Source organism: Toxorhynchites rutilus, chromosome 3 (assembly GCF_029784135.1).
Source record: "Toxorhynchites rutilus septentrionalis strain SRP chromosome 3, ASM2978413v1, whole genome shotgun sequence".
Lineage (NCBI taxonomy): Eukaryota > Metazoa > Arthropoda > Insecta > Diptera > Culicidae > Toxorhynchites > Toxorhynchites rutilus.
The window spans coordinates 264,800,352-264,816,334 of NC_073746.1; the positions used below are offsets into that span (position 1 = coordinate 264,800,352).

Consider the following 15,983-nt stretch of genomic DNA (forward strand, 5'->3'; position numbering starts at 1 on the left):
AACTCAGTTGAAAGCGCTGCATTCTGGAGCATTTGTGACGAAGTGTATTGCATCAAGATTCAATTGATTAAAATGATGAATTGCCATATCTATGACTTTTTTAAAACGGAGGTTCTCGTCTGGTCCTCCACCCACATTAATTATTATTACTGACTTAATTAGTCCTTGATACCGAATAATCTGGAACTCAGGTAGCTCGCTATTTTTTTTTAATCGAGCTCATGTGTTTGATGAACAGTACCTTCTTGAACAAACTGCAACGTACGTGGGACCACTGTATCCAACTGCTTCAGCATAACCAAAGTGCCCTAGCGTCTTTCTGTATCCACGATAACCGACGGAATAAGCTTAATAGAAGTTTGTTACGTAACGGTTGCGGTAAAGCACCCCCCCCCTTTACCCTATGTCACATTAAGTAATGCAACCTCAACTCCCCTCCATACCCTACATGCGTTACGTTATTTTTGCACGATGCCTAACAGTACCTATCTACATCAAGAAAGGGATATTTTATATAAAATCTGTAGCAGACTATAGTAATAATTAAGCGAGGAACCCAGACCAGAAGTCAAAAAACGGCGTGTTATGGGTATGTTTGAAGATGTATCCAAAAAATGTTGTCCTCTGAATGACGGTACCTTGCTGGCGAATCACTTAACTCGGGAATTATACAGCCGATTTAATTGAGAAACAAGATTTCGAGAAAAACGCGTTTTTATCTCTCGTATACTGCGAGGCGTTGTAATCATGGAAGCAAATTATTAATGAACTAGTTACTTCATGTTTCTGAGGTCCTTAACGTTTTTGATGTTACTAGCTACCCGCAAATGTAAAAATAAAAAAATCGATTTTTCAGATTTTCCTGGTCGAGATCCTACATTACTCAAATAATTATACGGCCGTTCTATGCATATTTGTCCCATGTTACTTTTTTAAAAATTTTCTCTTTTCTTCATAAAACGATGTTTTCATGCCTAGTCTTCCAGAAAAACACAAAAAAACTTATTGTTTGTTCCTAGTTTTTCAAAAAACAACATCAAGCTCAATTGTCCAATGTTGACATTCTATGCATAACTGTTCCACCATGTATTTTAATAGATCCATAATAAATGAATCGGTTCAAGTACAAGCATTTTATGTCACGCTTTCAGCATGGCTAATGCACTCATTTTTGGTTTGAAAAAACGAACTAATCTGCAAAGGTGTTGCAGAGCACTCCGTTCTTCATAAAACGATGTTTTTATGCATAATCTTTGTTTTTCCAAAAAACTTATTGTTTGCTCCCAATATTCCGAAAAACAATATCAAGTTCAATTGCCCCATGTTGTTATTCTAGGCATAACTGTCCCACCATGTATTTTTAAACCGTAATCAAGCTTGATTGATTCAAGTTAGGGGATCTCTTCACATTTCGTTCAACAACAGTTTACAGCTTATAAAAAACCGGGTGTATTACCAAACTGTGATGCTTAAAGCTTCTGGTAGACATATACGCTAGAAAACTTTGATTGCGTTTTTCTCAGTTGTTGATGTTGGAACAAGGGACAACTATGCGTAGAACGGCAGTATAAGTCTGACAAGTGTGTATGCCACTGTAGACAGATTCGGATGATTTCAGTATAGTGCTCACCATCAAACCATACGTGTCGAAATTCAAGATGATCTTACATTTTGGCCATAATCTATACTGGTTCCAATTAAACAACCTCTTAATTTTCGATGAATAAAGTTGATAAGCTATTGACGGATTTATCAATCTTAGAGCAGATGGAATGATATCATTTGAAATGAAAATAGAGCTGAAATGCGAAAATTCACTGAGAATAACAATCCTACGACTTCATTAAAACACATAAAATTCATATTAGGAAATAGAAGGGGTATTTCGCTAAACATAGAGTAAATTATAAGTAAGTGAGAGATTGTCAAAAAATGTTGAAACTTATCGTATCAAATGTTCGTACAGTAACTATTGTAGTTTGGTCAAATAAATATCCTGGTTCATTATTACATAGGCGACGATGACAATGTTCCTGATTTTTCAGGATTTCCAGTCTTTTTGTCATGCTGTCTGATATCCACACCAGACTCATTATTGTCATTCTTGTCTGATTTTGATTGATTTTTACTTCATCACAACAACAAAAAAACAACCTTTGTGAGTATAGAAGGCTCCGATAAGTACTTGGATGGAGATTTCTATGCCAAATACTCTATTCTATATTTTGATTATATTCTTTGGGTAAAGTGACCAGATGGTCAGAGGTCTAACGCGGGACACAAAAACAAAACGTTATGTATATATGATATGTGAACATAAACCATAGTTTAGCGAGTCTAAACTGATCTGTGTTATTTCTTTCCAAGTATCGGCACTCGATTGTGATTTTTCGGTGGTTTAGATTCTGCTTACGCCTGAAAATCACTCGCTCAATCAGAGCATTTACGCCTGGCAAGTACGATTCAAATTCTGCAATTTTCTTCAAATTACCGAATGGAATGCTCGAAAATTCCAATTCATTTTTAATCAATTTTAGGCTGTTGATTCGCAGCAGCAGCATTGTCAAGCAACTTGATTTTTTCATACTGCAAGCTCCACCCCACAGCGAAGGATTTGGACATCCTGAGACAATTTGTGTGTTTACAACATCTCATCTCAACTCCCTGCCGCTCCTTAAGCCGGGAGATCCGGGAAGCCGGGAGCCCAAAATAGGCATTCTTATGCGGAAGCGTCAGACGAGACCGGCCGTATCTGAGCAGCAGGCAATCACCCAGAAGGAGTAGCTTGAGGTGCTGGTGGGAAACTTCTTTCCGGCGAAAGAAGGTTCTTCTCTGACAGACGTGAAGGGAATCTTCACTCCCGACATTCTTCCAAAAATAGAAGTAAAAAGTGACGAACCAGCCAAATGAGTTGAAAACCACTATAATACAGATATAAAAAAAACGTGAAGGGAATATCCAAGCCGCTCTTCTTTCGAGTCATATGGTGAACGGGGAGATATAAAATACGAAGTGCCTACCGAAGTTGCGAAGGTGATCAGCCCATTATGTCAAAAAAACAATGGAGGATGGATCGGCTGGAGATAACAATTGTCGCGAAGACCGTCAACCTTCCGAACATTCCCCAGCTGCGACCAATAGAAAACTTTTGGGCGAATGACCAAAATGGAGAGGCAGTCGACCATCAAAGCCACGAAAAGGTAAAAGAACACGCCGAGATGAGATGTTCATCGGTCACGGTTGAGGTTCAGGCCAACTTCCGTAAGACCGCCCAGCGCTTCACTTACGATACTTCATCAAACAACCCTACCTCTTCCTGTCGAGTATACACTAGTTCTCCGGACTTATTTAAAACATTAAGCCCTGGCCGAGCTAGGGGACCAAAGATGAACTTCTCGTCTGACTCACGTTGGTCCCTGCGGATCAATAGGGAGCTTTTATAAAAATCATTTTCCAATTTTGTTGCTGTCGCTTCCAGTTGACACTCTCTAAACAAAAAGCCCACCATCGGTGCGATAAAGCCAGCTCAACGTATTAATCTTTGGATGCATTAGAAGCGCTCTTGAACAGTCTTCAAATTAATTTTTTTTTTAGGTTCATCCATTTAAGAAAATCAACATAATCAAGTTGTAATATTGAAATATATTGATATCGCGCGACATTTTCGTTTCTTTTGCCAAATGCGGGACGTTTCGCGGGACGTAATCTTACGCGGGACATTTTGTTGAAAGGCGGGACGTCTGGTCAGTTTATCTTTGGGGCAAGTTTGGGTGTGTTTGCGTCTGGTACACACGAAAGAAATCGGCTCGGAGGAAATATATCCAAAAATCTCCCCGACAAAATCTCCTGGAGTCCATTTAACATATCCGTCATGGGGATTGACAATGAATTTTCGCCTGGACCCCTATCTTTAAACAGGACGGGGCTAAGTCTGGAGAATACTGCGGTACTGCGATAACGTTTTTCAGTTAAGGGTTTTTATTACGTTTAGCGTTGTGCGCCGGTGCGTCATGCTGTAATAAGACTTTACTGTATCCTAGGGATTATTCCGGTCTTTCTTTTCCATCAATGCAGAATTTAAATTTATTATTTATAGTAAGCCATGGTACACCATACCTTCATGATCTCACCACACTCAGATCATCGTCATTCGGCCGAAATGATTTGACTTTGCAGAAAACAGATCTCAACTTCATGCACAGGTATTATTTGGTTGATATTTTTAATAAATTAGTTCAATATGCTTGTAAGCTTTCTACTTTGGTACCTATTTGATTGAAAACATTAAAAAAATCATCGAATAAAATGCTTTTCAAATGAAGCGAATAAAAATCAAACTTCGGACACTAAATCAAATTTCGGACATTTTATTTTGTAATTTTTGGGACGAAAATTACATTACACTTACATTTCATTTATTTGTATTTGCCAACAGATGATTTCCATCTCAATGACATTAATACTTAAACTAACTTAAACTAACAACACAAATTTTAAAACTGACAACACCGTAAACTAACAAAAAAATCGTCTAAATTTGCGCTTATTCGATTCTTGTGACACATTGAAATCAAACAAAAAGTAACACTTATTGAAAACACGACACATACTCCGCACTGGTTCATGTAGGCCATAGTTCGTTCTAGCATGAGGTATAATGAGAAATGAGTGTGATTGTAGATGACGTAGACGGGTATTAATGTGCAGCATACTAAGCAGTATAGGACAATAGATATTGCCCTGCAAGAGATTTGCAACGATGCATGCTTTCGTTACCTTGCGTCTCGCGTCCAATAGTTCCAGGTTGATGAGCTTACATCGGCTTGTGTAGCTTGGCAAATTCAAAGGATCCCTCCAGCTGAGGTGACGAAGTGCAAACCTAATGAATTTCCATTGAACAGATTCAATGCGTTGTGTGCCATTTCGGTAGTGCGGTGACCAAGCAATAGATGAGTATTCCAGGATAGGACGCACAATTGAACAATATAAGGCTTTTAGGCAGTAAACGTCCTTAAATTTTTTGGCAAAGTGAAAAAGAAACCCCAATTGCGAAGTGGGTTTAGATACAGCATATGTGACGTGATCTTTAAAATTCATTTTAGCGTCGATCAGAATCCCCAAGTCCTTGACGTGGAGGTGATCTGGCGTAGTGGTAACATCCATGCCTCTCACGCTAAAGGTCACGAGTTCAATTCTCACTCCCGACATTCTTCCAAAAATGGAAGTAGAAGTGACGAACCAGCCAAATGAGTTGAAAGTCACTATAATACAGATATATATATAAAAAAAAAAGTCCTTGACTGTTGATTCGCGTTTGAGTTGTACGCCTGCCAATGTGTAGTCAAAGCAGAAGAGTGTGTGTTTACGCCCGAATGAAATAACGGAGCACTTTGACACGTTTTTTTTTTATCCCATTTATTTATTAGGCTCATTAGCATTTAGCTGTAACAGAGCCGGGTTTAATCGTGTACATGTACATATGTTTAAGTTTCTATAAATTGTGAATTACACAGTAGTTAGTAGTAGCCATTTAGGCGTTAAGTTTTCTGTTCCATTACATTATGGTAAATTACACAGTAGTAGCCATTTAGGCATAAGGGTATTCTTTCTGTTCTTCCATTGTTCAGCAGACCGGAACAGCGGAGACAGTTGATATTGATCATTGTTGAGTTATTTATAGAACAGCAGCCCGATATTTCTTGCAGAGCAGAGCAGTTGTATGGATGAATCGATCTTTGTTCCACCGTGGATCGATTTCCATCGCTGATGATGGTTGCGTGGACGTAGTTATTCTATAACAACACAAAGATGGTCAATTGAGGGCCCTGAGTTTGAACTCACGATCGATCGCTTGGTAAGCGAACGCGTAACCAAGTGGCTACGAAGACCCCCTTTGATACGTTAAACGACATACGATTTTTTAGACACCATTCGGCAAAAGTTTGCAATTGTTGTTGCAGGAATAATGCGTCTCGCGGTTGCTGTATCACGTAGTAGAGCTTCAGGTCATCGGCATACAAGAGTTTCAGACTTTTCATCGTGAAGTTGACATCGTTCATGTACAGCAAAAACAAAAATGGTTCTAGGTGACTGCCTTGCGGAACACCAGACCAAACCGGAAACGGTGATGAAACATGATCTCCAATTTTGACTGACATGCTACGACCAGTTAGATACGATCGGATCCAGATGACCATTCGGTTACTCATTCCAAGTTTGTCAAATTTAACTACTGTTATTCGATGATTCATCTTATCAAACGCTGCGGATAAGTCGGTGTAGATAGCGTCTACTTGTAGTCCATTCTCAATATGATGTATCACGAACGAGGTGAAGCACGTCAAGTTAGTGGTCGTGGAACGCTTAGGCATAAATCCGTGTTGTTCCAATGAGATATACTGTGAACAACTTTGCATTAACGCCTGAAGCACGATCAGCTCAAACAACTTCGAGGTGGCACATAATGCAGCAATACCTCGATAGTTCGAAACGCTCCGTTTGCAGCCTTTCTTATATACTGGAAAAACATACGACTGTTCTCTGTGCCAAAATCTATCCAGATAATGAATCTGGAAAAAGCCCGTGTATCATGTAAGAATTTACGTTAGAATATCGTGCCTACGTTCCCTCCCACGACTTGATCCATATTGGATATTTGAATAAACATAGCAGAATTAAAAATATCAATTATTTCTCCGTACAAATATATGTGATCTGCCCATCGAAAAAACTAAATTAACTGTACAAAACCATTATATTAAAGGCCTACCAATTCAGAATTGGTAAAGTTTTTTTGTCCAGTACAGCGCTTCTAGTGGTTGGATCTAGAATCTTTGGCAGCAGTTCCTTACCAAAGTCTTTCTCTTGAAATCCAGTGCAAAAACTTTGAAATTAATTGGCGTTTTCTCAAATTGCTCAGCGATGAAAAAAACAAGCATTGATTCTATTCTGCACACAAGTTTTTTTTTTTTTTTTTTTTATCTGTATTATAGTGATTTTCAACTCATTTGGCTGGTTCGTCACTTTTACTTCCATTTTTGGAAGAATGTCGGGAGTGAGAATTGAACTCGTGACCTTCAGCGTGAGAGGCATGAATGTTACCACTACGCCAGATCGCCTCCACTTGCACACAAGTTATAATACCCCTTGTTCCGGAAGGTACCAAGATAACAGTGGTTCGCGATAATGGAGTAGACGTTGATGTTGAGAAATAAAAAGTATTCTAGTTAGATTTATTTGGCGAATTACGAAAGCTAGATTGAAGTGGCTATCATTGGGTTTTAGCAACTGAATTACGAGTTTTCGTATTGGATTGAAAAGCTAGTCTCCATCTACTATACAGCCTTAACTTAACAATGAGAAATCTAACCAAAATCAATATTGTATAATCAAAATTCAATGTTCAACTAAACATGCTTTTACGCCGTTATGTAGGATTAATAAAATTCGGTTGAGTGCCAGATATTCCACGTACACGTGGCCGTGCACTGGGATATAATAAGGGTAAGGGTTTAAGAACACTAAACGTGGGTTAATGTCATTTAATTGTAAAAAATAAGAGCTATACAAATTTGTAATAATATCAGAATAGCCGCCAACAAAGAGTCCAAACTTTGATAGAAGGTATCCGAAGAATAGTTCGAAAATTCATCAAAACTGTAATGAAATAATTTTTTAAATATTTTTTTTCTTTTGAAAATAACAATAAATTATCTGCATTTTGATATGTTTTAATGTCTCAATGTTTCGAGCCTTACCAAGTGAGATACCAGCTAAAATATTCGAAAAAGTGGTGAGAAATAGACACTTGGCGAGGATCGTCTTAAGCGTTGTCATGACCAGCATTTGAGTGAAATCATCTACAAAAATTCAACGGCAGACACCGATGTGTCGGTGTCTCAAACTGTCAAACAAAAACTACGGTTTACACATGTAATTTCTGTATCTTTTTATATCAAAATAAAAAAAAAATCTTAAAACTATTTTTTATATCAAAATAAAAAAAACTTAAACCCTACACATCTTTCACTATCTTCACCATTCGTTTCGCAAAATCACCATGGAATGATCACAAATTGTACGACATTCAAGATCGATATATGTCAGAATACAGAGCTATTACATGGGCTGAAAAATTTCCTGTATTGATACATAGCTGATATTGTAGCGATAAAAAGGTATTTTATTCTGGAGATAAGAGATGAACTTTTTATGAGGCTCCATTCAAATATGCAAGTCTGCCTGACATTTTTTTTTGCATCTGATAGCAATTGGAATTGCAATGTTTTGTATTCGTGAAAAATGGCGAATTCCCCATTACAGTTCATTATTCAATAGATATACGAAGCAAGCGTTGGGTGATTCTGCATCATCGTATAATACTGGGACATCATCTTATACGAGCATTTATGAAACACCTACAAGCGAATGGTTGCTGCGCTTCCTCGAAATCGACAAAAACAGGAACGTGTAACCACCTCATAGCAATGTTTGGAAAAAGCAAACATGACATGTTAATGTCGCTGTAATTATATTAATGAATCAATAACAATTGTAGAAAAAGATGCATTTAACTTTTAATACATGAATCTTTTAGCTCATTCTTCGGACTCTATAACATTTAACCAAATACCATCTAGCAAATGACATTTATCATTTTTACAAAAATATAACTACCAAAAAGTTCAGTGACGAGCTTACCTTTCGTGCTTTCGTTATCTGACACTGACTTTGTTGAAATTATAAATATATATTTTTCGAAATTCGCTTGATATTCACATGTTATTGAAAACCATAGTTCACTCAAAATAGACAGTTCGATAAACCCATATTTATGCGCTCCTCCAGCAAAAAAAATACTCCAACACTCCCATCGAGATAAAACATATCCAATCATTCACATCTCAAACCTCCCCTTACTCAATGGTTCACAACGGATACACGAACTTCACCTTAACTTTGACATAGACCGAAAAGAAGATACATACAAAGCAAAAAATAAATAACAAATCCGCCAGTCTATACAAAATACCATGCGAACAAAAAACGTGCAATACTCATTTCTATGCGTATTGTCTGTGTGGCTTTTCATGATCCCCCTCCTCCACTCTTCTCGATTCCATTGCTAGTTACCACCCAAAACACCCCGCCTGGTGGAGTAACGCCAACGTCGTCTTCGTCATCGCCGTCATCATCAGCTTCATTTGATCTGCGTGTCGGCCCAGTTCGTGTTTTCTTCTTGCGCCTGACGATCCTCCCATCGGAGCTGATCGCCAGGTTCTCTCACTTCTTGCTCTCCGACCATGTCGCCGGCATGCGTGACTGCCTTTTTTGCGCCTCACACTACCTAACTCGGGTATCTGAGTGTGTACCGTGTCCGAGTGTGAAACGCCAAGTCGGTAAGCCGGTCCAACGGGAGGGTAACACAAACTGGTTGTGTTTGCTTACACTGCTCCACCGGCGGCCAACATGCAGCATACCTCGCTGGCTCGCTGGCGGGATGAATGGATGGGACGGCTGGACGGATAAAATAGACACACGAACAAATATCTGACCCCTTTCTTCCTTGGACTGGTATTGGTGTTAAGCCAGCAACAACCGGCAGCCCCAACTCTGCGCCTCACATAGCGTGTTTGCCGCGATTGTGGGTTTGTTCCGTTGATAATGCTGGAACACAAAGAAATGGGAAGTATTGTAGTTTTGTTAGAGAAGGCTGGCAAAACAATCGAAGTGTAAAAGTTCCGACGTCGCGTAAAAGTTTTGTTTGACTTTTCTCAGCCATTGATGTTCGGTGTATTTCCAAACATGGACAGGCGAAAGCAACATTATCGGGAGTTGACGACCACTAAGTACACTTTGAGCGCTGGTAACATCGTTGTTTCATGTCGGTGCGGGTGCTCCTCAACCGACTAATTGTAAAGGTCATTAATAATCAAAAACATATTTTTGAGCAACTTTAGTATTGAATTGTATAGGAACACTATTACTATTACTATTACTATTACTATTACTATTACTATTACTATTACTATTACTATTACTATTACTATTACTATTACTATTACTATTACTATTACTATTACTATTACTATTACTATTACTATTACTATTACTATTACTATTACTATTACTATTACTATTACTATTACTATTACTATTACTATTACTATTACTATTACTATTACTATTACTATTACTATTACTATTACTATTACTATTACTATTACTATTACTATTACTATTACTATTACTATTACTATTACTATTACTATTACTATTACTATTACTATTACTATTACTATTACTATTACTATTACTATTACTATTACTATTACTATTACTATTACTGTTGAGAACGCCCCTTGTCAGCAAGCACACCTCTAAAATATTACCGTGATAGCAACTGACAGATGATGGATGACTGAACACATTTAGCGAGAAGAATATTCTATTAAAAATCCACCTTTTGTTCCAAAGAATTCTTAGAACTGAACTCTAGTGCTCTATGCCTAAATTTATTGTGTTGTATATTTTCATAAAGTGTTTCATACAGAAAAACATATCCACTAAAATTGTGTTTACCAATACAGTGAGTGAAACATTAATAGTTGTACTTAAATTGGAAATACAATCAATTTATTATTGTAACTAGGCTAGGTTATGTGCTTTGTGCCAAAGCTCATCTCTACATTGTGAATTCTGCTTTGTTCACGGGTTTTGCTCAAATTGATATAAAATTCAATTGTTTCACTCGGGCTAAGCGATAGGAAAATTATAAAACGTGAGTTGAATTGGAAATCATCAAACTGAATTCTAACCTGTAAAATTAATTTTAGGAAATTTTAACGTAAAACACAAATAAATTCGTTGAAAATTTCGGAAACGACTTTCTCTTCGTTGCATAAGCAATATCTTAAAATTTCGTTTTGCCCGGACCAAGTGCATCTCCCGAAATGCAGCGTACGCAGACATCAGAAGATGACAGCATACTTCAAAGCTGCCCGCTCTGTGTATTGCCAGACATCAGCCAAATGGTTAGGTGCGATAAGTGCCGACGAAAGTTTCATTTTTCATGCGTTGGTGTGACCAAAGCGATTGTCAACAACGATTGGAGCTGTCAGGATTGCCACAGCGCCATAATTCCTGCTCCCGTGTCGCAAGAAGCTGTCACACACCCACCAGAGAATTTAACGAATGTCGATTCAACGCCACAGCCAGTAATACCATCTGTAGTCTCGAATTCACAGACGTCAAATATGTCATCATTTTCCTACGGGTTTCCTGGGAGTCAGTTCTACATTCCGCCATGCGGATCCACGCCGTCGATTAGTACGGAATGTCTGAGACCTGCACACTCTGTGCCACAAACGGTGCCAATTATGACAACCGCACCGTCTGCGTCATCATCGCAACCGAATATCGTTTCCCAATTACCGATGGAATAACAACTCCGCTTTCTTGAGGAACAACAAGCTCTTGAAAGAAAACATTTGTTACAACGTTATCAACTGCTGATGGGTGCGCCTTCGGCTGTGACATCGAGTACGTCTATTCCATCGTCTGGATTTTACAGTAGCACAAATACGACAATCCCACCTCAACAACATTCGGAATATCAACCACGACCGACAAATGATTTGCCTCCTAGCGGAATATTTTCTAACCCGCAATCCCAATCCTCACCGGTATACGACCCACTTCACTCTAGAAGACCGGTACAGACCACTGCTAGACCTCAATTTGAACCCTCACCAGTATTATCAGCTCATCCAAACTTTCCATGTGTTAATCCGATCGATCCATTGCAAGGAAGCAGAATCGAAAATGAATCGACTTTGCTCAACAGAAGCCAGATTGCTGCTCGACAAGCTGTGTCAAAGGACCTCCCGGAGAACAACGGTGATCCGGAACAGTGGCCGTTATTCTACGTTACATTCGAGAGCACAACACGTCTTTGTGGCTACACCCTTGAAGAAAACATGATGCGGTTGCAAAAATGTCTCAGGGGCAAGGCCTTGGATGCAGTAAAGTGCCAGCTTCTACACCCGAGGAACCTTGAGAGTGTGTTGGCAACACTCAAAATGCCGAAAAATGCCGAATGCTGATAAATTATGTACATTGGTTGATTTCGCCATCGCCGTTAGGAACATGGTGGCAACGATACAAAACTGCAACCTAGAGGAGCATCTTTGCCACATCACTCTTCTGCAAAGTCTTGTGGACCGCCTTCCACTCATGATTCGGCTAAATTGGGCAACATATCGCCAGGGTATACATCGAGCAACGCTCACTGAGTTCAGCGCGTGGCTCTACACACTTGCCGAGGCAGCAAGCACGGTAACGCTTCCGCAAGCCCAAATAGTGTCAGATAAATCTCGGCGTATGAGAAAAGATGACGGTTTTTTGAATGCACATACTGAATCTGCTCCGAAGCGTAAAGAACATGTCAGCGGTTCCCGTTTGGGTAAATGTTTATTTTGTCGAGGAAACTGTGAAGCCGTGGAAGATTGCAAGCAGTTTTTGATACTCGATCATGCATCCCGATGGAATGCGCTCCGCGAATATAAGCATTGTCGCTGTTGCCTTGGAAAGCATCAGGGTCCGTGTATGTCAATCAAAGAATGTGGTAAAAAAGGATGTGCGTACAAGCATCACCGATTGTTGCACAACGACGCGAAGGATAAGCCTTCTTTCCCCTCTACATTACACCGCCAGGAGCCAGGCAGTAGTACAAGCAAGCAAGACGTTACTGAGCATACTTGCAACACACATCGAAGCAACAACAAATCTGTGTTGTTTCAGTACATACCCGTCACACTTTACAACAAAGGAACCCGAATCAACACTTTCGCCTTCCTCGATTGCGGATCGTCGTTGACGTTGATAGAAGAAGGGCTAGCTTCGGAGTTGCAACTGGAAGGAGAAAGCCATCCACTTTGTTTACGTTGGACTGCTGATACCTGTCGGTACGAAAATTCGGCCATGAGGGTTTCGCTTGAAATATCTGGTGCAAGAAACGGAAAACCAAAGTATCGCCTTACTGATGTCTACACAGTGAGGAATTTGAATCTGCCATATCAGTCCCTGTCATTCGACGAACTCTGTACGAAGCATAATCATTTGCATGGGATACCGGTGGATTCGTATTCAGATATTCAGCCTCGTATATTAATCGGTATGAATAACATACGTTTTGTAAACCCTTTGGAAAGCCGCGAGGGTGCAGAGCATGAACCAATAGCGTCCAAAACGAGATTGGGGTGGATGGTTTACGGGACGTGTACTGCCGAAAATAAATCGAATCCGAGCATCGCTCCACACAGTTTTCATATGTGTCATCACTCCTTACAAAATGACGCCGAACTGAATTCAGCGGTCAATGCTCATTTTGCTCTTGAGAATCTGGGTATTTTCAAACCAGAAAAGTTGCTCCTATCGACGGAAGATGAACGTTCCAGTAAAATGATGCGTTCAGTTACAAAATTCGAAAATGGAAGGTGGCGAACAGGGCTACTTTGGAAATTTGATGACATTCGACTCCCCGACAGCAGGCCTATGGCATTGCGACGACACAATTGTCTAATGAAGAGGATGGAACGCGATTTGAGTTTAGCTGCAACACTCAGGGCAAAAATGGACGAGTATATACAAAAAGGTTACGTTCGAAAGCTGTCGTTGGAGGAACTGCAGGAACACAGGGATCGTATTTGGTTCCTGCCAATATTCCCTGTGTTCAACCCAAACAAGCCAAACAAGATTCGAATGGTTTGGGATGCAGCAGCGACGGTGAGAGGAGTCTCGCTTAACACCGTTCTCATGAAAGGACCAGATCTTCTGATAGCATTACCATTTGTACTGTATGGATTTCGTGAGCGCCCAATTGCAGTATGTGGAGATATCGCCGAGATGTTCCTGCGTATACTAATGAGTCCGCTAGATCAACATTGTCAGCGGATTATTTGGTGTGAGCAGGATGGTACGATTGCAGAATATGTTGTAACTGTAATGACGTTTGGCGCTAAATGCTCGCCGAGCTGCGCGCAGTTCGTCATCAATGAGAATGCAGCACGATTCACAGCACAATTTCCAGAAGCCGTTAAAACCATTAGGAAATGTCATTATGTCGATGACATGTTGGTAAGCATCGACACCGAAGAGGAAGCGATAAAACTGTCAAAGGACATCCAGCACATCCATCTGCAGGGTGGGTTCACTATGAGAAACTGGATTTCAAATTCTCCTGCTGTTTTACAAGAGCTCGGAGAGCCAGGACAGGTGGAAAAGAATTTAGGTGTGGACAATGAGGCAGTACTGGAGAAGATTCTTGTAATGTGGTGGGACACCAGGACCGACACCTTTCGATACAAACTCTCAACTCAACGTAATCAAGAACTTCTATCCGGCAGTAAGCATCCCACCAAACGAGATGTACTGCGTGTACTGATGTCAGTATATGATCCCCTCGGCTTGATATCACATTACATGATATATCTGAAGCTGCTATTCCAAGAAATTTGGAGGATGGGATCATCATGGGATGACGAAATTGGCGAAAAGCAGCTGATGAAATGGAAGAATTGGCTACAGCTCTTACCGGAGGTTCAATCCGTGCGAATTCCACGTTGCTATCACCTGTCCCCCTCACGTGGTAGGCTTCGTACGATCGAGCTGCATACGTTCGTGGATGCCAGCGAACTCGGATATGCAGCAGTTTGCTACTTCCGATTCATTGAAGGGGATAAAATCTCGCGTTCACTAGTCGGATCAAAAAGCAGAGTTGCACCGATCAAGTTTGTATCAATCCCACGACTTGAGCTTCAGGCGGCGGTGATTGGCACTCGTTTAGCGAGAAGCATTGAAGAAGGACATTCAATCAAAGTTGACCGGCGAGTATTTTGGACAGATGCCCGCGACGTAATCTGTTGGCTTAAGTCGGATCACCGGAAATAGTCCCAGTTCGTTGCATTTCGTGTTGGTGAGATTTTGGAAGCCACGAATATAGAAGAATGGAGATGGATTCGCGGAAAAATCAACGTTGCCGACGAAGGTACGAAATGGGATGGTCCACCAAATTTCGATGTCAATTGCCGTTGGTTTGCGGGACCGCCTTTTCTGTCGAAATCTACATCGGAGTGGCCGAAAACATCGATCAACGAAGAAACAGTAGAGGAGCTCCGGCCACGATTGCTGCATCATCACGCTCAGGTGGCCGATGATATTCTGCGACCGGACGACCATTCCAACTGGACTCGCTTACTACGACTTACGGCTCTAGTGCAGCGATTTCCAAACAACATCAAGCGAAAACTTAAGAATGAAGAGCTTCTTCTAGGACCACTGACCAGCGAAGAGCTACTGGCGGCTGGCAATTATCTCTATAAGCGAGCTCAATGGGATTGCTACCTGGACGAAATGTCGATGTTGTCAGCGGGTAGGACCAATTTACCGTAAACCAGTTCTTTGTATAAAGTTAGTCCATACATCGACAGCGCGGGCGTTATGCGTATACGTAGTCGTATTGATATTTGCGACTTCGCCAACGGAGACACTCAGTTCCCGATTGCACTGCCGCGTCAACACCCACTCACTAAATTAGCACTTCAGGAGATCCATGAAAAATATCACCACCAGTGCAATGAAACGTTCGTCAATGAGGTGCGGAGAAAATTCAACATTCCTAGAGTACGTGTGGAATGTTACAGAGTCCGCCGAAAGTGTGTCCGGTGTAAAATCCGTCTAGCTAAACCTGACCCTCCTATGATGGCTAACCTCCCGAAAGAGCGACTAGCAACCTTCGTTCGACCCTTCTCTTATGTAGGGGTTGATTATTTTGGACCGTATCAGGTCATCGTTGGTCGGCGTATAGAAAAGCGTTATGGAGTTATCATTACTTGTTTGACAACACGAGCAATCCATATCGAGTTAGCCCACTCCCTCTCCACGGATTCCTGCATAATGGCTCTTCGTAACTGTTTCTCCAGACG

The 15,983-nt window shown here is 40.5% G+C and overlaps 1 protein-coding gene across 1 annotated transcript; it reads left to right on the forward strand.

The window, feature by feature from the left end:
* Positions 1-12,147: 12,147 nt before the first annotated feature.
* LOC129774190 (uncharacterized) lies at positions 12,148-15,450 on the forward strand. Its single transcript, XM_055777894.1, has 2 exons — positions 12,148-14,889; positions 14,950-15,450. Exons 1-2 carry the CDS (start codon positions 12,148-12,150, stop codon positions 15,448-15,450), a joined length of 3,243 nt encoding a protein of 1,080 aa, XP_055633869.1.
* Positions 15,451-15,983: the final 533 nt, after the last annotated feature.